This window comes from Salvia hispanica, chromosome 4 (assembly GCF_029641045.1).
Source record: "Salvia hispanica isolate PSC_SH4W2 chromosome 4, Shi_PSC_v1, whole genome shotgun sequence".
Taxonomy (NCBI): Eukaryota; Viridiplantae; Streptophyta; class Magnoliopsida; order Lamiales; family Lamiaceae; genus Salvia; species Salvia hispanica.
The window spans coordinates 1,814,131-1,841,903 of NC_142695.1; the positions used below are offsets into that span (position 1 = coordinate 1,814,131).

A 27,773-nucleotide genomic window follows, 5' to 3' on the forward strand; every position below is an offset into this window, starting at 1 on the left:
CTATAATGAAATAGGATTCACTCCATTGACAATACTTTACTTTTTCTTTCTATCTCTTTAACTCTGTTAATTTAAAATTTATATTGAATCAAACGTTCAAAGTACTTATTTTTCATGGACACAGAGAACGGTAGTAGATGACAATGGCATACAAAAAGTTGTTAAATGAGAAAAAAAAAAACTAATATCAGTTTGTAATTTGACACCAGAATCACTAATCGATATTGATTAAATTATAAAAGAAATTAGGTCAAATTAACAATTCTACATTTTCGATTTGGCTACAAATTATACTCCCAAATTAAATAAGGGTCAAACATAATTAGTGAAAACTAAGAGGTCAATTTACAATAAACGTAAAACCTTCATCTCGATGACTATGAGCGAAGAATTGGGAGAGTTTTCTCAACTGCAACTCTGCAAGTGAGAAGACAACAACTGCGAGCTGTAGGTACAATATTGTGCTCTTCCTTTTGTATTCCCTTATTGGTGACAGAAATTATCTACGTGAATGCAGTTAATTTTGATTCTACATAGCTTAATTGCCTCCGAGAAATGAGAATGTTCCTGTTTTTTGCTTAGTCTATACAATGGAAATGAATCCTGCTTTGATTCAGAAGCGGGATGAATTTCATGAATTTTGGGGAAATACGGCAGAAATCGGCGAATTTTGATTAATCCAGTTTTATCAGGTCAATTTTGGAGGGAAATATTTCTGATTAGATGTCTGCCTATGGAGATTGACCTAGAATTGCCATCGTTGGAGATAAGAAATAATGATGGCGGTGATGACGAAATTGATGGAATTATGGGGGATGGAGTGAAGTTGATTGCCTCGAGTGATAGTAGAGGCAGGGTAGAGAGTTGCATGCCTCAAAATGGTATGGAATTCGAGACGAAGGAAGGGGCCTATTTCTTCTACCGGGAGTATGCTCGGTCGGTTGGATTTGGCATCACGATAAAGGCTAGTCGAAGGTCCAAAAAATCGGGCAAGTTCATTGATATAAAGATCGCGTGTTCTAGGTTCGGGAGCAGGCCTCAGTCCGGCACGAGTATTAGTCAAAGGCCGTGTGCCAAGACGGACTGCAAAGCTAGCATGCATGTTAAGAAAAGGTCAGAGGGGAAGTGGTTTGTGTACAATTTTGTGGAGGGGCATAATCACGAAATTTCGCCTAATGATTTCTATAACACTGTAAGGGGGAGGAAGAATAAGGAGGGCGATGCTTCCTGCGAAAGGAGAGGGCTGCAGCTGGTTTTAGACGAGAGGGATGTGGAGTTGTTGATGGATTATTTCATGCGTATGCAAGCTGAGGCTCCGGGGTTTTACTATGTGTTAGATTTTGATGCTGAAGCACGTATGAGAAATGTGTTTTGGGTTGATCAGAAAGGTAGGAATGACTATGCATCTTTTGGTGATGTGGTCTTCTTTGATGCACATTACATCAGAAACAAGTATAGAATTCCTTTTGTACCTATTGTTGGGGTGAACAATCATTTTCAGTTCATTTTGCTTGGGTGTGCCTTGATTGGAGATGAAACGAAGTCTAGCTTTACTTGGTTGATGCGCACTTGGCTTAGATCAGTTGCTGCGCATGGTCCGAAAGTTGTTATCACTGATAATGACAGGTCATTTGCTGAAGCCGCACATGATGTTTTTCCTAATGCTTTCCATTGCTTCTGTCCTTGGCATGTCTTCACCAAAGTTGGTCAAAATCTAAGTGGCGAATTTGATGAATCCGCACTTATTTTGATGGAATTTAAGAAATGCACGTATAGATCTGGGACAAGCGAAGAATTTAATAAGAAGTGGCACAAAATGGTCAAGCAATTTGATCTCGCAGATGATAAGTGGGTGCAATCATTGTATGATGACCGTAGGAAATGGGTTCCTACTTATATGAGGGGGGTTTTTCTTGGTGGGTTTTGTACAGTTGAGAGATCACAAAGTGTAGGGTCTTTTTTTGACAAGTACCTGCAAAAGGAAACTACTTTTCAAGTGTTCATCGATCAATACAAATTATTTTTGCATGAGTGGTGTGAACAAGAAGTTAAGGCAGAGGCTGAAACTCGCAGCAGTGGACCAATATTGATTTGTCATTCACCTTTTGAGAAGCAAATGTCTAAAATCTACACAAATGCAATATTTAGAAAGTTTCAAGCTGAAGTTTCAGGAATTCTTTCGTGCACTCCTGAAAAAGAAGGTGAAGATGGGGAAACAATTGTATATAAAGTTCATGATCTTGAAAGGAAACAGACCTTCACCGTCTCCTGGAACAGAGGAATATATGGCATCCATTGTTTGTGCCGCTTGTTTGAATATAGTGGATATCTCTGCAGACACGCCTTATCAATTCTCCAACTATCAGGCATTTCCACTATTCCGTCAAACTCCATACTGAAGCGATGGACACGAGCTGCAAAGATTTTAGATATTCCTCATCAAGCATCAGCCAATACAAACTTGAGGGTCCATCGCCTTAATGATATTTGCAAACTTTCTACTAGATTAAGTGAGGAGGGTTCGATATCAGAGGATGCTTACAAAGTTGCTCATCATGCTCTAGAAGAAGCAATGGAGCACTGTGCGCGCTTAAACTATTCTGTAAAGAGCATCACGGAGACCACCAAGACTGCTGCTCATGGTCTTTTAGACATTGGACAGAATAATGATAAAGGTGCAACGGCATCAAAGATACAAGTTCCAAAAAAACGGAAGGTTAAATTTTGTCTTAGTTTTCTGCAGACACTGGCATAATTGAAGCAAATTTTGGGCTTGTGAAATTTGTGTCCTAACGTTGATCATCTCATTGATAGGTACGAGCAGCTGTGTCTGAAACATGGCCTACTGGGATGGAAGAAAGCGGCCATGATGTGGTTTGTTCCCTTTTGCGATCCTAGTTTATGTGTGTCCATTGAAAACTGCGTATGTTTATGCACCTCTATACCATTTTCATAGGAGCAGATGAACCAAAGATCACATAGGCTTCATGATTCTTACATGTCTCAGCAGGACTTTTATGGGATGGTATGTCAGATATATATCTCATTCTTCAAAATCAATCTCCTATTTTCCCTTTTCTTTTCCTAACTTCAAGGAGACGTAGTGAACCTTAAATCTGCAGGAACCTGGATTAAGAATCCCCATTGTCAATAGTTACTCTATTGCAGAACATGGCGATCAAGGACCGGTATAGATCTGTTTTTTGCTTATGCATGTACTAGATTCTTGTACTTGTATCTAAACGGCCGTTATATTTACAGGGACATTTGAGTTCACCATCGTCTCTACAAGATTGCTACTACAGTGACCAATCATTTATGCAGGGTGTTCTGGTATGATGATTGAATCATTATGACCTTTAGTATCTGTAAATATAAGTTGTTTGGTTTATCATTGCATTCAGATATATTTCTATGTGAAGCATATCTTCTTTTAATTCGACCTTGACTTTCTTTTCCAATCTAGGGGAATTTTTCAGCACGTTCCAGCCTAAATGCTGCCCAACAGAGTCTGCATGCTATGGTATATGGTTGAGCGGACATAAGTTGTTTGAGAAACATAATGAGTTCTTATGCATCAGCTTCAACTCTTGAAAACTATATTTGTAGATGCAGGGCCACTTTAGCTTCAGGCCCCCATCCCTGGAAGGCTGTTCTCAACTACAGGATAGCTTGCACAATGTAATATTTGTATGAGAAAACTTCCGCATGCTTTTCTATACGCTTTTAAGTTATGTTTTTGTTCTCTCTGGCCACTGCAGGAACACACGATGCCAAAGCATTTGCACGATTAACATGCTTGGAGGTTTGGTGATCCGCTGATTCAGTTAGAAGGGTAATTCTGCTTTTGATGATTTCGCTCTTCCAAACATGTTTAGATAGTATTATCTACACCAAATTTTCGTGTCAATGTGTCATGCTATGCAACAATTTTCCGTAGTTTTTTGGTTGCCTGGGATTAAGCAAAATTAGGTGATTGTGATTGAATTGGTGCTATAAATCTGTCACTTTAACATTTGCTTGTAAATTTCTATTTTCTGAACTAATTCATTGAGGTAAACTAATATGCAGGGAAGATAAATTACAGTACTACATACTCTTATAAATAAAAACACATGAGCCACATTACACATGTACAGCCTAAATATTCTTTCTTTAACCCTTGATGTCAATCGACTGAAAACATGGTATTCGTGTCCATAATGAAGTTCTGCACCTACTTGTATGGACACGGCTGTTTACTTACACAAAGACAATAAACTCTAAGGTGTGATTCAGAACGATGAACATCGTGTTTGTTGCTGAGTAATAAGAAAATATTCGATTACTTTCTCACCTAAAAAAAATGGCAACACGTTTGACATAACTAGAGATGCTAGAAAAGAATTACTATCTGTTTTAGCAGTACTCTCTAGTTTAGGATACTCATTGGCAGAACTTGGTGCTGAATATTAGCTACAATCAATGAAATTTTGTCAAATACTAATATAATTAATTCTGATCTCCATTTGCTTCTCTGCTGCCAGTGCTTGTTTAAGTTTTGGGAGCTGACGAGCTTTGTTATGCAGAGATGGGAAGGGTGATTCTTCGAGTATATCTTGCGAATGCTGGTCTTTCTCTTTCCCCCTCGTAAGACAGATCCTCTCTTGTCCAACAAGAAGCGAGATACATGCCTCACTTTCTCGGTGGATACTGCTTGCTGTGCCGATGCACGCTTGAGCTTTTGAGAAGTCACATAGTATAGTATAAGCATCAATTGAGAGTGTGCCAAATAGGGTAAGTTGCTTAATTCCATTATCACTTGAGCTGTGCTACACCAAGATGATTTATGGAGTAATATTCATTCCTTGTAGAAAGTATTGAGTTGGTTGGTTTAGTTTATTTTTCTTGCAAGTTACATTCATGAAAATTGAGCTATGCAATTCAGTTGCTTGTTTCTGAAAATTGCAAGGTTGTTGTGTATGGAGAGAGGATATAGAATGTTTCTTTTATAAATACCAATTGTATTAGAGCATTTACAACCCAAGAAATCAATCAGACCTATACTATTCACGTGTTATATCATATCAGCTTTTTAGGCCAGACTTCAAACACCCTTGCCACAAATTAGGTCCGGCTTGTGTTCTTCATCGTTCCACCACTTGCTTTTTAATTCATCATTTCTTTATTTATTAATTTACAATTTAAAGTTTTTTTTAGTTGCAATATTTATGAAACCAAAACGAACTAATAAAAATAAAGAAAATTAATTAATTGAAATTAAAACAAATAAATAAAATTGTGAAGAAATTGAAGATATTATATGATAAATTAAAGAAAAATGATCGTTGCCATGTGGTGCAATGTGAGTGGACGAGGGCATGCAGCTTGGACCAGACTGTTTGCTGCTAGGTGGCCCAAGCTGCGGTTCACCTTGCTCCCTCGGACGTTCATAGGTTGTGCCTCATGTCCTCAGGCCCATTCCATTCTTTGGTATCATTTGTGAATGGGTGGCCCAAGACGCGGTCTGCCTTGCTCCCTTCGACGTTCCTCAGTTGTGTCTCATGTTCTCATGTTTATTCCATTCTTTTGGTATCGTTGTGAATGACCTCATGTTGCTTCTATTCTTTTGGTACCGTTGTGAATGCTCTTAGGAAAATTTTAAGATTATTTAATTGAAAGGTGCAACCACCGTTGCTAATACGAGGTTATACCATAATGACTATTGACTAATATGTAAGACTAATCTTTTTTGTTAAATATATTCATTGAATATTGACCATACAAGCATTGTAGTAAGTAGATTTCATTCTAGTTTCCAAGAATTTCTTCGAATTGAAATTTGAAACCATTAAGCCAACCTCATTAGTCAATATGACTAAGAATAAAGCTGTGAGTTTCCAAGAATTTATCTACCTTTCTATGCATTGTGAGTGTGATCATTAAGATTTAAGACTATCAACAGAGGAACGATATACTACATACCTTACAGATTATTAAATTTACTATTAGATAATCAAATTTGCATGGATAAACAAAGTTTGATTTTTTCCTTTTTCCCTTCTTGAACGTTCAACAAGATCAATAAAAGAATGAAGCAAGTTATACTAAACTTTTATGTAATTTAAATTTGATGATTTTAATAATAATTTATGTCGGTATCCGAATTGAAAATTAATACTCCACGTAACAACTCGATAATAGAAAAAGTTTAGGTGAATTATTTACGGCAAACCGATGGATTGTGAACACTTTGCATAAATTATATATCATATTGTGGCTAATCACATAGATTAGATCCCATCCTTAAAAAATAAGTTTAGCACTTGAAAAAGAACTAGGAAGTTAGGAAAAGATATTTCTTTTTAAGCAATTAGCAAGAACTAGTGGAGGTACTTTTCGGTACGATAAAGATAATCTTTCAATAAATTATAAAGATTTAAAAGTGATTAATGAAGTATTAACTGTTTGCTTTAAGAAGTTAATCATTTACAAAGGTAGCACCACTCAAAAAGTAAATTAAAGCCGGTTGCTTATGCTAATTCCATACTTAAATTAGGTATATGGTGATTAATTATCTTTCATGTTGTAATAGTATTAATTAGTTTAATTATACAAATCTCTAATGTTGTAAATTATTTCATCCGTTTATAAAAATCGGTTCTTCTATTTTGATAATGTTTTTTAATAAGATGAACGTCATTCTTATTTAACAATACCTTAATCATATTTTTTATATATCTTCTATTTTATTGATATAGTATTAAAATATATGCAATCTTATACTAAGACTATTATTAATAGTTGATGAAAAGAATTTTACTATCTTCTTCTATTACATCTTAATTCAAGTTGTGTGAATGGTTATGCTTATTCAAGATTTTAAATCAGTTAATAGGTGAGCACTATATGAGTGGCGTCTGAGTACTAAATGTTAATTTTATAATATGGCCAAGTAGCAAATAGTAAGAGAAAAGACACTTATATATTTTGATGGGACAATCAAGATATAGCAATCCCACTTATCCAGCCACATGTTAACTTTAATTATTTGAACAAAAACAATAAATCACAAACTAAAAAGAGAGGGAGGAAAGAACAAAAATCTAACATTATGATAATTTAAGTAGCATAATTAGACACCATTTAGTGGACTATAGAGAGGTGATAGTTTCCTTAGGGGCAAGTTAAGTAAAGTTGGCTTATGTTAGAAAAAGGAAAGCATAAATTACATAATTAGTAGATCAAATAAAGATAGGCCTCAAGCTCTGAGCCTAATTAATGAGCCTTGGAATGTGACATAATATGGTAATCTTGTTCATATATTGACAAATACGGAGTTAAATAGGACTCATGTAACATCTGAGACAACTTGTTGAGATATTCACATGTGAGTTGTCTCACATAAAAATGTGAAGTAAAAAAGATAAACTTCAATGCTTATCGGGTAACTCCTCGATCTAAGATTTAGATGGTTTCCTCTTCTATGTATTAAGTATGCTCTAGTTAATAAAATTGTAACTTAACCATTGTAAAAATCAAACTCCTATTTATTAAATAATTTAGATCACGAGTACAACTTAGTAATAGTACAATTTTTTTCGATTAATAAACTAGGGTTCAAGTTACGTAGAGGGATTGTGTATGTTTATGAGACTAAAAAATGTGTTAAATAAATAATTTTGATTATTATTAATATCTTCACGAATTATGACAAAGTAAGCCCATCTAAGAGATTAGGCGAAAAGAAGGGACAAGATATGGTTTTAAATTTACTTTGATTGAGATATAGATAAGTTGTGGGGTTTTCCTGTTCTCAATTTCCAAAATTAATTCAAGTTTTTGACTTCCTAAGTCTTGGGTTGAATTAACAAGCTAAGAAATTAAAAAAAGAATATTACTATTTCTATTTGCTTTTACTTCGTCAACGCTGTATATATATATGAAACTAAGAATTGGAAATGAAGCAGTAATTTTGGTCCTAAATTCAATGTTTTGATCTTCAATATTCTGAAAAGAGACTTTTTTATCAAGATTATTTGAGCTCCTATTTAAAACAAATATTTATAGATCAACCTTCCCCAGATAATGCACACCATTATATTCTTAAGTCTTTGTCAATTGTCAGCATCTTGGGTTGAAAACACTATTTTATAAATTAATCAGATTATCTTTATTTGATGTGCGTAACAGAAGGTTTAATATTTAAAATAAAATTTGTGTCTTCATTAAAGTCTAAAAAAACTAAGAGTGACACATTTTTTTTGGGATATATATAAGAAAGACTGCAAAAGTCTAAAAGTTAATGATAAAAATTAGTAGAGTTTTTGTATCAATATTTTTTCTGCGTCTGTCACAGCATGCTAGTGTAAGTATAGATTCAAAGAGAAATATGGATTTACCATGCGTCAATCAATAGTAGTTGCGATTATTGCATATATGCATAAGTTTACTGAGTACAACGAAAATAAAAATAGCAGATTCTCGTGACATAAAACAATAACAAAAATGGAATAGCGACCCGTTCAGATACAACGAAAAGGTACATACAAATACACCCGCATATGTATATCTATATATAAGTATATTTCTATCTTGAGCAAGAGAGTCAAGTTGGTAAAATATCAACCATAAAATAAATCTTGATCCAATCATCTACAACTACTTATATATATGCACATATATTTCTATCTTGAACAAGAGTCAAGTTGGAATAAATATCAAGCATAAATAAATATTGCTCCAATCACATAAAATTGATGTGCATACCATTTTGACAAACCCCAACTTATCCTCTCACATCATATCACATACTATATCATGAAACAAGCAAGTGTGCTTCTCAATCAACAATAGCCTCATCTCTCTCTCTCTCTCTCCCCTCTCTCTTTCTCTTTAGGGTGTGGATGCATGCAAAGAATTAAGCATAGTGAGAAAAAAATGGGGAGGAAATGCTCACATTGTGGGAACATAGGGCACAATTCAAGAACTTGCAACTCATCAAAAGGCCACACCAATATTGGTGGTGTGGTGAGGCTTTTTGGGGTTCAACTCGAAATCTCCTCGAATTCACCTTCCTCTTCTTCTTCTTCGTCCTCAATCCCAACCGCCATCAAGAAGAGCTTCAGCTTGGAGTGCTTGTCGTCTTCGTCTCCAACCTCTTCCTCCTCCTCGCGACTTGGCCCGGTCAATAAGGCCTCCCTCGGCTACCTCTCCGATGGCTCTCCACCGGAGAGGAAGAAAGGTACACATATATCTACACTCCTATTTTCTTGGAATAATTAGGTTAACTTGTTTTTTGCAGTTTTGTGTATAGAAATAATTAGGGAACATTGCAATCCTCATATTAAAATGAATGTTTGTTATGTCTTGTTTTTTTGTGGTAACCTATGCTTGATTTTTTTTTTTCTATGCCATCTCTCTCTCTCTCCTGATTGTTGTGATAATTCTCTAGTTTTCCATACACTTCCAAATATAAAATTAAATTAAATACTTAGTGGAAATTGACGTTAAGCATACACATTGGCTGCTTATACACTTCTGAAAACAAAATATAAATAAAAATTTAAAAGTAATTGGTTATTTTTTTAGATTTTAATTTTGTGACTTTAGATTTTAAATTTGATAAATGATTAAAATAGAACGATAAAATAGTTTGGTATATGCTTATAAATATTTTGGATGGGAAGATCAAGAGAAGAATTAATAATCATAATAATCTATATTAAGAATTAGTGAGAAAGGGTAAGTATGTAAAAATATTTGAATATTAATTAAATTTATTAATTTAGTGGTAATTTTTTTATGAAAATATATTAAAGATTACTTTTATTGTTAAATAAAATACTCAATGGAATTAATAAGGTCCAAATATAGAATCTCCACCACATACATTTTTAACATATAGTTGTGATTAATACTAATAAAATGGTGGGTTTATATTTTTATTAATTAGGAGTTCCTTGGAGTGAAGAGGAGCATCGCTCATTCCTAATGGGGCTTGAGAAGCTAGGCAAAGGCGATTGGAGGGGAATTTCTAGAAATTTCGTTACGACCCGAACTCCGACACAAGTTGCTAGTCACGCTCAGAAATATTTTCTCCGGCAAGCTTCCCTCAATAAGAAGAAACGACGCTCCAGTCTCTTCGACATGGTACTTCTTATATTCGATATTTTAAACCTAACCATTTTTCCTAAAATAAAAATAAAGTCAATTTTTTTTAAAGGTGGATGATTCAAAAGGGGATTTGGCGCGCCCTAAACACGATTTCGAGTTTGACCTAGACCTCAATTCACTCGGTGAGGAGGGTCGTGATCGGGATGATTTCCCAATGACGAATGCGAGTTGGCCGTGCGACTCGCCTGAGTTGGAACTCACGCTTTCCGCTCCCAAAAGTGGGTTGCGGAAAGCCCACGATTCTTCGTCTTCGCCTTCGCCGTCTTCTTCTTCCTCGGTCCTAATTAGTGTTACTTAATTGATGATCGTTGCTATTTAATTGTAATATTGGGAGTTTTATATGAATCAATTTTAATCTTAATTATATATTTTGAAATTGAATGTCGGCTCTGATTAATAATGTTAAAGTCGATACAGACATAAATTTGAATAATTACTACGACATAACTCGTAAACATTAATGGTCCACCAACAAAATCTTGTCCTAAATCTAACTTGTTTGGCCGTTTTCTAATGTAAATCTCTACGTGTTGGACTCACACTTGTTAAATCGTTTGGAGTTTATGTAATATTGTTTGTATTAATAATAGTTCGTGTGTACGGTTGTATTTGTATGTAACAAAAATTTCTCTTCATAGATTTTTTATTGAAAAAATGTCTAAAACTAGTACGTATATAATATTGATACGTTTTCGTGAAAATTTAGATTGTGGGAATATCTCAAGTCAAAATTGGATAAAATCTTGAAATATTGACTAATAGTTTATCACTTATTAAACATTGCTCCATTTAATAATATTGAAAATATAACTATATACTATAAATTTGGCATATAAACTAATGTCATTTTCACAACTGGGAAAAAGGGCTAACTCAGTACATTTTTTAGAAAATAATAGCAAACAAGTACCAACATAAATAGAATAAATGTATGAACTGCTTATCCAGTTCGATATATACATATCCACATATAGGGGAGATGTCAAGTTAGGAATTTCAATGTATAATTTTTAGATACGATTTTCTACTACATAAACAGAAAATAGCAAACTCAACTCATATCCACAATAAGAATCAGATTTCACCTAAATACAAATCGAATGGACAGTAAAAAAGCAATACAAAAGCCGTCTAGAATAAAAAAAAAATCCGACAAAGAGTAACAAAATCAACGTATAGACACGAGTAAATGTTAGCTACATTATAATCGAAACTCGGTTGTAAATTAAGGAGGGCATTGGATCTGAGCTGTGACAGCCTTGAAATGTGATTTGGACCATTCGAATAGGCAAATAGTTCTAAGATAGGACCACAGAAATTGCTAGAAGAGAGTTTGTTTTACTTGGACCTAATAATTACTTACACATTCATATTTGAATGGATTGGGTCCATGAATTACCAACCCCACCAAATAATAATGGAATTATGAATATGATGGAACATTTCGAAATTAACGAATTGGACTCAAATTTAAGTTCCAAAATAAATTACTAGGTTTAAGTGGCTTGGATAGAATAAAGAAATAAAATACTATTAATACAAATTCATGTATTTTTGAATCATTGATGGGTGAAATTTTGATTTGTTTTTCCTACAACCAAATATTCTTTATTTTGTTTGATTTTTTGTTGGCTTTTCAAAATAATACACACACTGCTTTAAATAACGTATAGTCATGCGACCTCCTAAAAGGGATAAACGTCTTGCTAACTGAGTTATATTTTGTTATTTATAAAATTAAAATTTAAATAATACTATTTCACCGTTTGTCGACATTGCACTAAAAACACATAAAAAAAATACTTTTTTTATTATATAAAAATAGTCATATATACATTAAAATACATCATTTATTATAAATAACCATATATATAGACGTAGATAGAGATATAATTGAGTTTGGTGTGGTCCATTCCTTGGAGATTCCAAAAATCTTAATTGTTATGTAAAGTTCTCAGAAAATAGGACATTCTATTTATAACGAAACGGTCCATATTTAAAGGACAACTTTTTGTATATAGGGACACTTGTATATTATATGTATATACATTTATATAATTTTGTCTTTTAATCAATACACACGAAATATTCTTGTAATGAGATAGTCGTTTAATTGTACGATGACACTGAGAATTCTCCCATATTAGAAAATAATGATTTTAATAAATCTATGCTAAGCTAATTGTATAAATAAATAACTAGACACTAGTTTTGTACTAATATGTAATGGATAGTATATCTTCTTGATAGCCGTTAGTTAGTTATTTTGTTAAAAAATCTAAATAAAGTTCCCCTTTGACAACTACTACTACTTAATTTACATATAAATAAAATTCTCTAATTTCCGGCCAAATTAAAGGCTAAAATGAAATGCAAATATAGATAAGATAAAATGAATGAATTTGGTGAAGAAATGATTGGACAAATTTGTCGATGACATATATGGTAGATATGTGGTGTGTGTGAATGGACACAAAGTGTTTTTGGAGAGAAAAAAGGCAAAGAGAAAGACAAAATAGTCCTAGGGCAAATTAATTTGGAACAAGAAACAAATTTTTTTTTCTCTCATGTTCTATACAAATTGTCGTCTTTTATTTCATTTTATCCTTCAAAAACTTAATATCCTACTTATGAATTAAATTCAATAGAAAAGCCACTATCAAGCCAAGCCCCCCTCTCTCATGATTTGGCACTATCAAGCATCTCTCTCTTAATAAATCATTTCTCAAATTTTCTTACATGAAATATGTGTTGGTTTTTCTATGGCTAGTTTTCAACCATGTATATACATTTTGATCATTTGTTGTTTTAAAGATATGTTTGTGCTTAAAACGAAAACCATTAAAGATTAAATAAATGTTTTTCTTTCCTTCTACTTAAACATGTAAAAAATCGTTTTCTTATTACTAACTTAATACATTGCCATATAAAATTATTGAATTTGTTGCAAAATATATTGAAATAAAAAAAAAAAATTACCACCACTTAAATTGAGTTGTCAAATGGGCCTATTTGGACCATCCTGGCCAAGGCCCAATGTGCACATAGCCATGACACATTTGGTAAATGGGCCCAATCAGGAAGGCAATGAAAAGGCTTCAAATAAAAATTTTAGGCGACTCTAATGTTCTTTAAATAAATTATTAAAGTGATAAATAAAGCCCACAAAACTCGAACCTATTTTTAATATTTCGTATTCTATTTCTTTTTTACAATCAATGAAGATCATATCAGCCTTATGGGTCAAGAATCAAGATTGACAATCGGCTTCACCAAATTTATTAATATTTTGAATTCAGTTTTATGTGATTTGAATTTATAAATTACTCCACAATTGTTTGTTCTTTTGTGTTTGTTTGATAGAAGCTGCTGAAAATTGTTTCCTTAAGTTTTACCTTATTTAAAAGTTACCTATGTTGAGAAATTAAAACATTATTTATGAATAGAATATATATATATAAACAATCAAAATAAGGCTCCATTAATTAATTAATAATCAGGTATGTCTCCTAAACTTCAGCCGTGAAATACTCTTAATGATGACCTAATCATTATTTAATCAAGCACAAAACTTGAGCCAGAGAATACTCTTTTTGTTGCCTTTAGTTTTAGCTTGTTCCCTCCCTTTTGACTTTCGCACATATATATCAATATTGGAAAGGAAAAGAAGTTGGGAAAAAGGCCACTAATGAATTCTTAATAGAAATTTTGATGTCAAGAATCAAGATTGTCACACTTTAAACAAGTGAAGAACATAAATCTTATTGATAGTTACACCATCTCAAAACTCTACCCCTCACGTCACAATTTATGATCCTACCCAATAATAATGTAGGTCACACTATCTATTATTGTGTAATTGAGATAAACAGAAATGTAAGAAGACACAGATTTACGTGGTTCACCAACGTTGTGTAGGCTCTACGTCCACGGACAGGAAAGGAGAACAATTTATATTCAGATTGTTTTTCGAATTACAGAGTTTTGCACCCTACTTCTATATAAATAGATACACAAACGACGGACTAGACCCAATAAGACAATTAGGACCCAAAACAGAAACATAGCAGCGAGACTCCCGTTTAACTAGTAACAAACAATACAGATTCAAGACATACTAACAATTTCAAATGCTCATAATTTTGTGAAAAATATCATGATTTATTTATAATTTCTTTTGGCTCACTTTACTATTTAAGGTTATAGTAACCTCCAACACTCTTCCTCCATATTTCACTCTCTTACCTCTCTCTCATAATCAATCTCTCAACAATGGCTATGAGCAACAACATAACAGCCTTGGTGAACTTCATCGCCCTGATGTGCTCCATCCCGATCATCTCGGCCGGCATATGGCTCGCCTCCAAGCCCGACAGCGAGTGCATCCGGTGGCTCCGGTGGCCCCTCGTCTTCCTCGGCATCGCCTTCCTCCTCGTCGCCCTCACCGGCTTCGTCGGCGCCTACTGGAAGAAGGAGGGCCTCCTCGGCCTCTACCTCGTCCTCATGTTCATGCTCATCGTCCTCCTCCTCGTCCTCCTCGTCCTCGCCTTCGTCGCCACCCGCCACACCGGCGCCTACTCCGCCCCCGCCGCCGCCTTCCGCGAGTACCGCCTCGCCGGCTTCTCCGACTGGCTCAAAGTCCACGTCATCGGGGACGACAACTGGCCCGGGATCAGGGCCTGTTTGGCCGAGTCGCGGATATGCCCGAAACTCGCCGGAAAGTATTTCTCCGCCGCGGAGTTCTTCGCCGCCCATCTCTCTCCTATTGAGGTAGTTTTGCTTTTTATTTTATTTTATTTTATTTTTTTGCATTTGGTTAGTGAAAATGATCATGTCACGTCACATGTTAAATTTTTGGGTCGGAGGAAGTACCTATTTTAAACATATGGTTGCAATTGTTCACTAAAAAAAACACGGGATTTAGCGTCTAGCGAGTTTGAAAGTTTGTCGTAAACAGGGGTGGATGTAGAAATTCGTCTCGGGAGGACATATGTATTTATAATTAGAGTTCGGAATTTTGTTACAATAATTATTGAATGTTTCATTGTGGATTGTGGTGGTAGAGGATTCACACAAAATACTAGAAATTTGATAATATTATATAAAAAAATCTTTTTTAACATAGTAAAACCCCAAGAATTTCACTAGCAAGATTGAAGTGCTAGCAAAGTTTTGAGATCAGTCTCTTATGTTTATCGAATTTCACTTATGTTCGTGGTATCATTAATTATTTGGATAGACACTATGAAATTAATCAAGAAGATGCAAGGATGGAAATTTTTATGGACCCACAAATTAAATTTGTTTGGGGCCTGTTTCTTGATATATATGCCATGTGTGTTAATTAATCTAATTGAAATTGGTCAAAAAAGACTTCATCACAGACTCATAGTAATATTGAACCCACCTCATTATCTTTACCTAATGGTAGGTCCCTAGAACATTTTTCCTATGCTTATTTGCTAGTATTATTCCCATGTTCCCACTTATCATCCACACAAAATCACTAGCATCAAATATTTAATCTATGGATCATATCTTTAATTGTGGCATAAAGTAGCTATGATGACACATATATTCTACAAGAATGTAGTGTTTTTTTCCCCTTTTTCCACAGTTTAAATTACTTTTCTTGTTTTCAAAATGTTCAGTCCGGATGTTGCAAGCCTCCGATGATATGCGGCTACCAGTACGTTGGTCCCACGACATGGAATGGTGCATCCAGCGTTGTAGCAGACGTTGACTGTGCCATATGGAGCAATGACCCTAGCCAACTCTGCTACAACTGTGAGTCGTGCAAGGCAGGGTTGCTAGGGAACCTGAGGCGGGAGTGGAGGAAGGCGAACGTCATACTCATTGTGACCGTGGTGGTGCTAATTTGCTTATATGTCATAGCTTGCAACGCGTACAAGAATGCTCAGTTGGCGGACACAGTAAAGAGGTAGGAGGGGCTTAAGCCAACCTATCATTATTCATTTTAAAATATGTGGAAATCAGGAAAAAACTATGTCAACCCGAATTATGTCTAGATTATTAGTAGTCTCTACTAGCATTTTTTTCTGTGTCCGCTACTGCAGGTAGGGATGGGCTTAATTTTTTCCCCTAGTTTGATTATGGTTTGCATATGCCATTTTAGTGCTTTGTTTGTATATATTCTTTTCTAATAGTATTCTATTCTCTAAGTGAGTGGAGTTTGAATATTATGGGATAGTTGGAAGGGTTGATGTTTTTGAGGAATTGCAGATTTTGATGAGAGTAAAGTTTCCAACTTTTTGCTGTATTCTTTGAACATGATTCTCTGCATACATTATATTAGTACCATATTGTATTCAATTATTGATGATGCTTATGGCATCCAACAAATCATATCTTTAACTGTTCACATGCTATATCATTTTTTCATCCTTATTTATTCAATATTCAATATTTAAATTCATTAACACTTTACAATCGAAATAAAAAGAAGTTGCATAAATTTTTTTTTAAAAAAAAAAGAAAAAGAAAATGAAAATGAGGCCTAAATTACTATACATATAATAAATTATGGTGATGACCTTGTTGTGGGCGTCCTTGTTGTAGTCTCAACCACAGTAAAATTAGTTTATTGTATGAATTATAGGTATTTCTTTAACCAAATAATTGATCAACCATGCCCGAATTAAAATAATTACTAAAGTACTAAAAAAACACCAAACAGATGTTGTATGTCCAATTGAGTTAATGAAAGTTTGTCATAATATTCAATCTTGTGTGGTCTACCCATCCAAATGAAGAAAAGTGTCATGTGTTGATTGGTCATCAAATTTCAATTTGGATATAAAGATAAACACAGACCAAGTTTGTAATAGTTATTGATTTATAAACATATAAATTGGTGTTATGTTTGTCCCAAGGTGCATCGACGCATATAACTTAGAAATATTCGGAGACAGAAAGCACAGACATCACCGACTAATTCTTTCATTTCTGCTTTCCAATAGGCCTCTTTATGTGTTTTCAATGTAGGCTTCAATTATTTATTTCTACAATTAATATTACACTACTAATTTTTACAGTGTAGTGATGTAAAAGTTCATTTAGCTCAATTTAGCATTCATGTAACTACGAAAAAAAATTACTATCATACAAAAACTAGTTTCTTCATAAATAATATTCTCTCATATATTATTCAGATTTCAGAACCAATTGCTACTCATGAACTCATGGATTTTCGAAAGTGAAACTCGAAGCAGCGATTGGAGAAGCTTGCACGCAGAACTCACAAAATCAGTGGAGTTTCAGTAAAAACCAGAAATTGATTCTAAAACCATTGCAGATACCAAAACCGCAGAAGATTTCAGAGAGTGCATTTAATTTTTACCTAATCTTGAAACGTTGAGTGGGCTCAAACTCTGTTCACGACTTATATGTGTAAACGTGTTATTTATCTGGGTAACCCGACACAAATTCCGTATTCGGTTAGTATGTAGTATTTATTTTGCCGGGTCTGATTAAGCTAGTTGGCCGATGTATTCGTGAGAAAGCAATAAGCATTTAATGCTAGTTGGCCGATTAATGTCAAGTCTGATTAAGCTAGTTGGCCGATGTATCCGTAAGAAAGCATTAAGCATTTAATGCTCTATTTTTTTCATTTAATGTTTCATATTTTAACGATTACAAATTGTTGCAGTTAAGTGACCTTATGACCGACAGTTGAGTCGTATTCTTTTTTAGGTTAATTATATGAGATTTATGCTTGGATCTATATCTATGAACACCTTTATGTTTAGTTGATTGTGAATTTTTGTGCAGATTTATGTTGAATTCTCTTTATTTAATCTTGTTCTAGTTAAAGCCATTGAATTTTTTTTATATATATATTTTTTTGTGCCTTATATGTCATAAGGGTTCTTTAATTTATGGAGGTCTAAGGGCAATCGGTGAGTAGAACGTTACAACGTTTTTAGCTGTGTAAATTCTCTATTAATCCGGGTAACCCGACATAGATTCCATATTCGGTTAGTATGTTTATTTTGCCATGTTTAATTTATCTAGTTGACCGATGTAAACGTAAGAAAGCAATAAGCATTTAATGCTCTAATTTCAACGCTTACAAATTATAGCAGTTAAGCGACCTTATGACCGATAGTTGATTCGTATTCTTTTTAATGTTAATTTATATTCTCTATATGAACACAACACACATTGTGTGCACACACACGGTCGCACACATTGCGCGCACACACACACACTATATTTTTTGTTGGTTCCTATTTTTTTTAAATTTTAGTTTTGACTACATCATTGGATAAGATTAATTTAATTTATTTATGCTTATAAAATATTTTATTAGCTACACGTCTCCTTCATGTTCAAAACACGTGCATATTCAAAATCATAGTTATTAGAAAACCCGAAGATAAGATAAAAATAAATACAATTGCACTTTTTCACTTTTAACATTTCTCAATTTTCGTATTTATAAGAAGGTATCTTATTCATTGGACGGAAATATTAAAGATCATGATTTAAGGAAAATCGAAAACCACCGGTTTTATGCTAGAAACCGTGGACCGAGCCGCCGATTTCTGGAAGAATACAACCTGATTTGAATTTTGAATTTTTCTTTAAAAAAAGATTCGCTCGATTATTCATGTATAAATACCTACTTCCCCATCATTTCTACTCACCCAATTCTTGTGTTTGACAATGACTTCTCTTATCAATCTTAATTTTCTTTATTCTGTACCCTCATTCAGGGACGGAGATAGCACTGGCCAAGCCGCCGCTTCAGCGGGGGCTTGGCCGGTGCGGGACCCAGTATCCCTGCCCTAGCCGCCATCACTGTGAGCTTTTTTTTAATATTATAGTGTATACTTTATTTAAGATATTTCTTTAGTTTCTTTTTCATATTCATCTACTTTTTGAGAAATTCGCACAAGAACACCTCCCAGAGAGCACGTTCTCCGTCATAAACAAGGAGATCCCGGTCCCAGTCCCGGGCCTAAAGAGCCCCTTCAAGCTCAACCTGTTCAGGCTCGTGTGGAGGAGCGTGTTCGTGCTGACAACGACCGTGATCTCCATGATCATGCGGGTTGCTTGGGGCGTTGGGGTTCTGGCCCCTCACGGTCTTCTTCCCGGTCGAGATGTATATCAGTAGCCACAAGATTCCTATGTGGAGCTCAAGATGGATCTGTTTGCAGATGTTGAGTGGGGCTTGTTTGATCATATCTATTGCTGCGGCTGCTGGCTCAGTTGCTGGAGTTGTTTCTGATCTCAAGGTTTATAAGCCTTTCAAGACTAGCTATTGAGATCATTGGTTTGATTCTAAGATATGAGGAGTTGCAAGATTAGTTGTTTTTTTTTTCAGTAAATTGAACCCAAAAATGGGTTGTTTTTAGCTCCATTGTGTGATAGAGAGGGGGGAGTTAATGGTCCATACATATGTACTCCCTCCGTCCCAGACAATTCGACCCGGTATTCAATTTCGGGTCGTCCCACATAATTTGTCCCACTTCACTTTTACCAAAATTTTGGTAGTGGGCCCAATATTTCACTAACTCATTCCTACTCACATTTTATTATAAAACTAATAGTTTAAAAGTAGGACCTATATCTCACCAACTTTTTTCAACTCACTTTTCATTAGATTTCTTAAAACCCGTGCCGGGTCAAAGTGTTCCAAATTATTTGGGACGGAGGGAGTAATATTTTGAAGTGTAATTTCATCTATTTTTTGGTGATATACTATGTATTGTTACTTAATGAAATTCCTCAAAATCAGAGACTTTTTTTTATGAATGAGTTCTCTTGTTATATGCCGTGGATTGGATTATTAGGTTGTGGCACAAGATTTGTTCCTTTTTTTCTCCTTTTATTGTCAAAGCAATTTATGAGAAAGAGCGATTATTTATTAGGATTTTTGGTAGTAAATCTTTTTAGGTTGAAAATCAATGGAGTACATTATCTATAACTAGTGTCACACCCGTGCAATGCACGATTTATTTATTTTATTGGCACTAATTTTAACTTTTTAGTAAGATAAAAATAAGTAGATAAAATTAAAAATAAGATTTAAAATAAAAATAAAATGAACACCCATGTTGATTAGAAGTTAGAACACTGTTGGATCTCTATTGCCGAGAATATGGTCACACATAAAAAAAAATATAAATTTGATTTTGAAATTTATAATTAAACTATGTAAATAAACGATATTCATATTTCGATTTTGTTAAATTTTGAAATTTATGACTGTTGATTTAGTTACTTTTGTTACGTATGTGTATACATATATTTTTTCATATGTTTAGGGATTGATTGATATTGTTAATTGATTTTTCGCTATCCTCAAATCTAAAATAAAAATAATTATAGAAAATAAATAGAAAATTATAATAGTATAGAAATATGTCAAAAAATTATTTCTCACATTATAATTCATCGGTTTCTTCCAATGATTCTATCCTAAATAATGCGTAAATAAGAAACATTAGATGTCAATTAACCTTGATTAAAAATATATCAATCTAGAATGTGATCAAATAATATACATACAACAATGAATAAATATATAAAGAAAATATCCCTAAAATCAGACCTCAAAAACTGCTATATAATTATATTTCTAAAGTTGAATAACAATTTTAAATATCTTCCCCAAATTAAATCCTTATGATACTATTCCAATAAGTAAAGGAACGTAAGCGATATACAACCTCTCTCTTCTCTTTTATCGTTTTCCCTTGATGAAAATCTTTCCTCTTTGTTATGCTTCCGCTTATATTGCCAGGTAGTTGTTGTCGTTGCGAATATTTTGGCTTCTTTCACCATACACAATTCGTCCATTCTTCTCCCCCTCTTAATCCTTATTGAAGTAATTAAGGTTGACGCTCGTCATTTTTGTTTTTGGATAGTGGGAACGAATATTATGAACTTCGACTACTAAAGAAATTATCGAATGATGCAAAGCACCAATCAATTTGAAGAATCATGGCATGAAGTTAAGGTTCTTCCAATGGTAAGAATAGAAACGCCAAATTTCAATCTTGTATAAAAAATTTTGTTGTGAGTGATTGAATTTTTAGCGACCAAATATCATATATTTATACTCCAAATTCTACTCCCAAAACGTTTTCATTTCCCTTACAAAAATCTTTTAAACTTTTTACTTTACCATAGTCGGTGGTTTAAAAATAAAATTTGATTTAAATGCAATATAAATGATATTTATGTGGCACTAATCACCATGATCAGTGGGGTTATTGAAAAAACGTATGTTGTAGTTGTTTGTTTTGGTTTTTGAAAAACGTATTTGTAATGCCCCCTCTTAATTTTTGAATAAATATTGAATTCTCTATTTAATGCAATAAAATAGAGCATTGAGATTTCCAGCAAATCATTTAAAATAAACTACTAAAAGTAACGGCCAAATAATTTCTAAAATTAAAAATCAGAATTGTTATTAATACAATGTTTAATTTTGGAGGCAGTCACAAATCTAGTAATTAGCTGCAAATTTCAAAATTTAATCATTTTCCAATGTAACTGCCGAATTTATAAATAATTAAATTCATACCCAAAATTTATAAATATTTCAAAAGAAGGCTAAAACTCGTCTTTTATATATGTATAGATATTTCATGAAGACTACGGGGAAAATACTAAAATTAGTGTGAAGTCATATTTTATAGTGAAAAGCAACTGGTCAAGATTCTATTTTAAAAGATGTTGAGATCGAAATTACAATTGGTTAACTTTTGTATCTTAAAATATATGTTAATCCGATCAACAAACATATTCATTTTTCCTAGGGGTTGTATATTCCGTACAACAACGTCTAGGAAATTCAATGATGACAAGTGATGGAAATATCTATATTATTCATCTATGATGGATGTGAGTATCACACAAATCTTGTTGTACATTAACATACACCATGAAAAGTGTGTCTTTCCCAAAGACACTACTACTGATGGAAAATAAAGAAGGAAACCTTCCTAATCATATAAAAATCTCTAGCAAAGAAAGCAACATTCCAATCACAAAATAGGCCATTAAATATACTCTTTTCTTTAAACCATAAATAGTAAAAACATTAGTGATTTTGCAATAGTTGGCCATGCATCCACATCAATAAGCAAAGAGTGTGCATATGCTCCCACCACAATGCAAGAAATTGATGGATACAAAGAGAGACCAATTTTTTAAAACACTTTGAACTTTTAAGTGAAGAATCCTAGCTAGGTTGTGTCTTAATTCATAATAAGCCCCCTTGATGGGTGAGTATGATTCTTTATCCATGAGATAATTTTTGCCTACATCACAGCCTACACCAACAAGTCTATTAGCCATACACAAAAGCAATGGTATGTTATGTTTCTTATATCAACAAGTGCAAACTTATTGTGATCAGAAAAGTGGCCTCAAAATGAAATGGTTTCTAAGTTAATACTATTAAGAAATGTATGTTCACCATTTCCACAGGGCTGTAGGCCTCAAGGGAGTACAGCCAAGAGCAGCAGATACCACTGCCGCGGTATGTTGTTTCCATTACGAATTTTCCTTATACGAACTCGGATCAACTACAATTCCAAAGAGCAGAACCATTTTCTTCTCTTCAGTGCCTAATCAAATCACACTAATTTTATAGCAACTACTCATGTAACTGTCGCTCACCGATATTACTAGTATGAGTCAAGTCAAGTCATTTTTAAGTTCATTGAAGTTAGGTGACAGAATTAATAGCCCAGGGTCCACAATGAGCTGGCTGTCCCTAATGTCATTTGAAGATCAACTTAGCTGCTGCATTCTTCCTTTGTTTTCCAAGATCTAAAAAAATGGCTTACAATCTTCAACCCCTCATCACCATTCTTGAAGGAATACTTGATCCTGACCAACCACGATGGATTGTCGATGAAAACAATCCTCAACTCCATTCCCTCCTTGACAAAGCTACTTCTCTTCAAAAACTCCTTGACAGTAAATCTTCACTCACCAAAATGGATAGTAGTTTGGAGAGTCAAATCAGAGAAGCAGCACATCAAGCTGAAGACATCCTTGAATCCCACATGGTTGATCAAGTGCTCTCCGGATCTAATTGTGTGAGATTCACTCTTTCAACGCCAGGTCTGCAGCAAGCAGCACAAGATCTTGATTCTGTTATGGAGCAAGCCGAGAAGCTCATGGAGACGGAGGGTAAGAAACTTGATTCTACTGTGGATAAAGTGTTGAAGCCCATGGAAATGGAGGATGAGAAGAAGCATCCAGAACTTGATTCTTCTATGGAACAAGTGAAGCTCGTGGAGATGGAAGATAATAAGACGCAGTCTAGCAGTTCATCAAGTTCCAAGAGTGTTGTGGTTGGAATTGATGAAGATCTGATGCAGCTCAAGGATAGGCTGACCGGGATGCAGAAGAAGCTGGAGATCGTCCCCATCATTGGTATGGGCGGAGTAGGTAAAACCACTCTTGCTCGAAAGCTTTATGAAGATCCTTTGATTGTTGATCACTTTGCATATCGTGCATGGGCCACAATCTCACAAGATTACAATATGCCACAAATTCTCAAAAGCCTCCTTAGTTGCATAACTGGACAAGAATGTGATGAACGTAGTGATGATTTAAAAGATATGTTATATAGAAGATTGTACGGTAGGAAGTACTTGATTGTATTAGATGACATATGGAGCACAAAATTCTGGGATGAGATAAGGATGTACTTCCCAAATAACGACAATGGGAGTCGCATTGTGATCACTACTAGGGAATCCGATGTGGCAAACTATGCAGACTCTTTGAGTTTGCATCATCGGGTGCAATTGCTAAGCAGGTTAGAAAGTTGGAATCTGCTACACCGACTTGTGTTTGGAGAAGAGAATTGCCCTCCCGAATTGGATGAAATTGGTCAAAAGATAGCCGGTGATTGCAGTGGGCTTCCTCTAGTCATCAGTGTGATTGGAGGGATGCTATCTAAGATGGAAAGATCAAAAGATGTTTGGGAGAAAATTGGGGACAATGTAATAGCAGCAATTTCTGGATCAGACGAGCAATGCTCTAGTATATTGTCTTTAAGTTATAACCACTTGCCGAATCACTTGAAACCATGTTTTTTGTACATGGGAGCTTTCCCTGAAGACTTCGAGATTAGTGGCTCCACACTCGTACAATTGTGGGTTGCTGAAGGATTTGTAAAATCAAATGGGAAAAGAAGTTTGGAGGAAGAGGCCGAGGATTGGCTGAAGTCTCTAATAGAGAGGAATCTATTTTTGGTTACAAAATACAAAAAGAATGGAAAACCAAAGAGCTACAGCATGCATGATATGTTGAGGGATCTATGCATTCTGAAATGTGCTGAAGACAAGCTTTTGTATGTGACGAGTCGTCCCAATGTCACATTCTCTAATACACGCCGCGTCAGATTTGACTCGTCAAATGGAAAGGTCAATGCTAAAGTTCTAATAGAGTCCATGTCACTTACTCGATCTTTTATATGGATTCATAATCGCCGCAAACAGCTACCATTTGGTGTCTTTTCCGTGTCAAGATTGCTAAGGGTGTTGTATCTCATTAATTTCAAGTTCACTGAGTTCCCAACTGAAATATTCGACTTTGTCAATTTACACTTCTTAGTTGTCGGCTTAGTTGTCAGCTTCGTTTCAAGGGTTTTTACAAATAGCCGTGTAAAAATACCTAGAGGAATATCAAGATTGAGAAATTTACAAACCTTGATTGCTCCTCGTTGCGAGTTTGATGTGCCGTCTGAGCTATTGCAGCTCTCCGAGTTAAGAAATGTCAAGGTGTTTGGATTTGAGTTGTTAAAAGACGAGGAAATGAACTATAGTGTTATGAAGAAGCTGCAAATGATTTCAGTTGTGGGTGTAGCTGACGAGGCAACTAACTTAGATGCTTTCCTCAAAAGCATTCCGAATATAAAAAAATTGGCAATTAATGGTCGCCACCTAAGCAAATCCGCTACATCTGATCTTAGCAATCTTCACAAACTCGAAATATTAAGATGCAAAGCTATCAAAACCATATACAGTCCTGACAGTTCTGATTGGCGCTTCTTGGTTATATTTCCTTGTAATATCAGAAAACTAGTTCTGGATGACTGTAAAGTGAATTCAAGAGTGTTGAGGACTCTGTGTGCACTACATAAGCTGGAAGTGCTCACGATAAAATCATGCAGATTTCTGAGTGATGAGATGACACGTGAAGAAGAAGAAGAAGAGTGGGAGGTAGCAGATGGAGAGGTGTTCTGTTCACTGCAGTTTCTATCTCTTGAAAGATTGTTTGTTGACCGTTGGATAGCCGATGAGACCAACTTCCCTAGACTTCGCCACCTCTATGCAAAGAGCTGTTGGAATCTAAAGGAAATCCCTAGCAGCATTGGAGAAATCCCAACACTCCAACTAATCGAGTTAGAAAGGTGCACCGAATACCTAGTGGCATCAGCTGAAAGGATTGTGGGGGAGCAATCTGAAAATGGTAACTACGATCTCAAACTTCGTATCTCAAAAACCCTCGACCAGTGATCACACTTCCAAAAGGTAACCAACCATTTCAGCAGCAACTTGTGGGGCTTAAGTAGTGTTAGCAACTTCATTGTTGTTTAATACTGTATCTTATTTTTTCTCTTCTTCGTCAAATGTTCAAATGTTCAAGTGTAACTATGAGCTTTTTTATCCAAGGCTACTTGGATAACTTCCCAACACTTTTGACTTGTTATTAATGAACTGTTATCCAAGGCTACTTGTTGTGTCTTCAACTTTCTTTATTTATGTCTTTGATCATCTTGTGTTGTTCTTAACACTACTATTATGTGTATGTGGAGATGTTGATGCATCCGATTTCTTGAATATCGACGTCTCCGGAGTTTCTCTGGTTTTATGAATTTCGTGATTACTTCATAACTGTGCGCTTTGAATTTGAAACTAGATTGCTTTGATTGCTTGATTACTTTATCCGAATTGATTTCTTTAGTAGTACAGTTTTTATAAGAGGCTTGAAATTCTAATCTTATCTCATGTTCGGTTGTCTTTTTCTCAACGCTCGATCCGTCACCACAATGTCAAGATTACATCGTATCTCAGGACTATACATCTATAAGACTTGCTTTATAAGTGGAATTTTAAATGCTTCTTCAAGGTCATAGGTGATACTGATGAAGGGAGCTAAGTAGGTTTGACAACTTCATTTCAATTTAGAGACCGAAATAATTCTGACACTAATTTATAATTTATTATTGTTTTATTTTGCGGCAAACTTTTTTCGTCTTTAACTATATTTCAAAAAAAAATTAATTTCAATTTAGAGACAAAAAAATTTTAGAGACAGCAACAATGCGGACGATACGGAGTCAAGGGAGGTCGCTGAGTTGCTAACCATAGCGGCGAGGCCGGTGCCGCAGGTGTTGGATCTGATTATAGAAGAAACAACAACTTTTCCGGCCTTGGTGGAGCTCACTCGCAGAATTCGGGCGGGTGAGGCGACTCGCCGTTTGACTTGGGCGGAGGGCCTTATTTACTTTAATAGGAGGGTGCTGGTGGATACTAATTCAGCAGCAAAACGTGATTTACTGACTGCCCATGACGGGACACCCGGGGCAGGAGCGCACGTTTCGACTCCTTGCGGCAACGTTCTTTTGGCCTAAGATGCGCAAAGATGTCAATGCATTTGTGGACGAGTGTGTAGTGTGTCAATCTACCAAGTATTCCACACAGAAACCGGCTGGGTTGCTGCAACCGCTCCCCATCCCTTTCCAAGTATGGGAGGACGTTTCTATGGACTTTATTACTGGTTTGCCGCAATCTCGAGGGTATACGGCAATTATGGTTGTGGTTGATCGACTTTCAAAGTACGCCCATTTTGCCCCATTGGCTACTCGTTTCGACGCCTTTCGAGTTGCTCACTTATTCGTCAACACGGTGGTGCGCCATCATGTTTCCCTAAAACACTTGTTTCTGATCGAGATTCAGTTTTTCTTAATGCTACTTGGGAGGAGATAATGAGATTGAGTAGTGTACTAAGTTGAATTTTACCACAGCTTACCACCCGCAGTCGGACGGTCAAACGGAGGTACGCAACCGAGGATTGGAGCAATATCTGTGTGCTTTTACAACGGATAAACCATCAAAATGAGCGAATTAATCAGAATACAATATTCTAGCTTTAAATCGTAAAAGATAAAAAAAACTATCACTATAATGGATAATGCAAATGGGTAATTACTCATAACTTTTATAAAAAATTTTATATATATTAACTTTAGAATTGAAAGAACCAGCAATCTCATCATGACAAACTAAAATCTTCAAAGTTTCACTACTCATTTTGTTTTCCAATAAAACTCAAAGATAAAATAACTCGATTGCCTTGCTTGGAGCTATTTGTTGCCCACTTATAAATGTAATAAAATACACATATAATTAAAAACTAAATAATAAAATTCTATATTTTACCTTAACTTTAAAATTGAATAAAATTAATAATCAATAATAGAATAAATTAGTTCTGAAAAATTTAACGGTTACTATTGAAAATAAAAATTATGATTATTAAAATGTGAAAGAAATAAAATGGTGGTAATATAGAAGGAAAAAAATCAAGAAAAATATTTGAATTTAATTAAATTCCAT

The 27,773-nt window shown here is 34.7% G+C and overlaps 4 protein-coding genes across 11 annotated transcripts; all 4 read left to right on the forward strand.

Moving 5' to 3' along the window:
* Positions 1-323: 323 nt before the first annotated feature.
* On the forward strand, positions 324-5,014 carry LOC125196320 (protein FAR1-RELATED SEQUENCE 2-like). 8 transcript variants are annotated; one of them, XM_089057461.1, is made up of 10 exons: positions 324-447; positions 518-2,716; positions 2,815-2,874; positions 2,957-3,025; positions 3,123-3,188; positions 3,262-3,333; positions 3,467-3,523; positions 3,610-3,681; positions 3,762-3,835; positions 4,569-5,014. In XM_089057461.1, the coding sequence occupies exons 2-9, from the start codon at positions 734-736 to the stop codon at positions 3,792-3,794; spliced, it is 2,412 nt and encodes an 803-aa protein (XP_088913587.1). In that variant the 5' UTR covers positions 324-447; positions 518-733; the 3' UTR covers positions 3,795-3,835; positions 4,569-5,014. The 8 variants fall into 8 exon arrangements, 6 of the variants coding, with proteins under 6 accessions (XP_088913587.1, XP_088913589.1, XP_047950746.2 ...); XM_089057463.1 differs by having other exon boundaries at positions 340-451; positions 693-2,716; XM_089057462.1 differs by having other exon boundaries at positions 361-451.
* Positions 5,015-8,679: 3,665 nt separating this feature from the next.
* LOC125193432 (transcription factor KUA1-like) lies at positions 8,680-10,536 on the forward strand. Its single transcript, XM_048091219.2, has 3 exons — positions 8,680-9,223; positions 9,935-10,131; positions 10,205-10,536. Exons 1-3 carry the CDS (start codon positions 8,890-8,892, stop codon positions 10,451-10,453), a joined length of 780 nt encoding a protein of 259 aa, XP_047947176.1. The 5' UTR covers positions 8,680-8,889; the 3' UTR covers positions 10,454-10,536.
* A 3,834-nt stretch (positions 10,537-14,370) lies between these two features.
* On the forward strand, positions 14,371-16,435 carry LOC125192573 (tetraspanin-2-like). The gene is made up of 2 exons (XM_048090187.2): positions 14,371-14,925; positions 15,807-16,435. The coding sequence occupies exons 1-2, from the start codon at positions 14,428-14,430 to the stop codon at positions 16,098-16,100; spliced, it is 792 nt and encodes a 263-aa protein (XP_047946144.1). The 5' UTR covers positions 14,371-14,427; the 3' UTR covers positions 16,101-16,435.
* A 6,437-nt stretch (positions 16,436-22,872) lies between these two features.
* Positions 22,873-25,887, forward strand: LOC125192921 (putative late blight resistance protein homolog R1B-16). The gene has a single exon (XM_048090598.2). It carries the CDS (start codon positions 22,974-22,976, stop codon positions 25,668-25,670), a length of 2,697 nt encoding a protein of 898 aa, XP_047946555.2. The 5' UTR covers positions 22,873-22,973; the 3' UTR covers positions 25,671-25,887.
* Positions 25,888-27,773: the final 1,886 nt, after the last annotated feature.

Excerpts from the sequence above, each read along its gene's own strand:
- LOC125196320 (XM_089057461.1), top strand. The coding sequence starts at position 734 with ATGGAGATTGACCTAGAATTGCCATCGTTGGAGATAAGAAATAATGAT. Across the intron at positions 3,189-3,261 it reads AACATGGCGATCAAGGACCG|GGACATTTGAGTTCACCATC; the intron begins GTATAGATCTGT and ends TTATATTTACAG. Across the intron at positions 3,682-3,761 it reads TACAGGATAGCTTGCACAAT|GAACACACGATGCCAAAGCA; the intron begins GTAATATTTGTA and ends TGGCCACTGCAG.
- LOC125192573 (XM_048090187.2), top strand. The coding sequence starts at position 14,428 with ATGGCTATGAGCAACAACATAACAGCCTTGGTGAACTTCATCGCCCTG. Across the intron at positions 14,926-15,806 it reads CCCATCTCTCTCCTATTGAG|TCCGGATGTTGCAAGCCTCC; the intron begins GTAGTTTTGCTT and ends CAAAATGTTCAG.
- LOC125192921 (XM_048090598.2), top strand. The coding sequence starts at position 22,974 with ATGGCTTACAATCTTCAACCCCTCATCACCATTCTTGAAGGAATACTT.
- LOC125193432 (XM_048091219.2), top strand. The coding sequence starts at position 8,890 with ATGCAAAGAATTAAGCATAGTGAGAAAAAAATGGGGAGGAAATGCTCA. Across the intron at positions 9,224-9,934 it reads TCCACCGGAGAGGAAGAAAG|GAGTTCCTTGGAGTGAAGAG; the intron begins GTACACATATAT and ends TTTATTAATTAG. Across the intron at positions 10,132-10,204 it reads GCTCCAGTCTCTTCGACATG|GTGGATGATTCAAAAGGGGA; the intron begins GTACTTCTTATA and ends TTTTTTTTAAAG.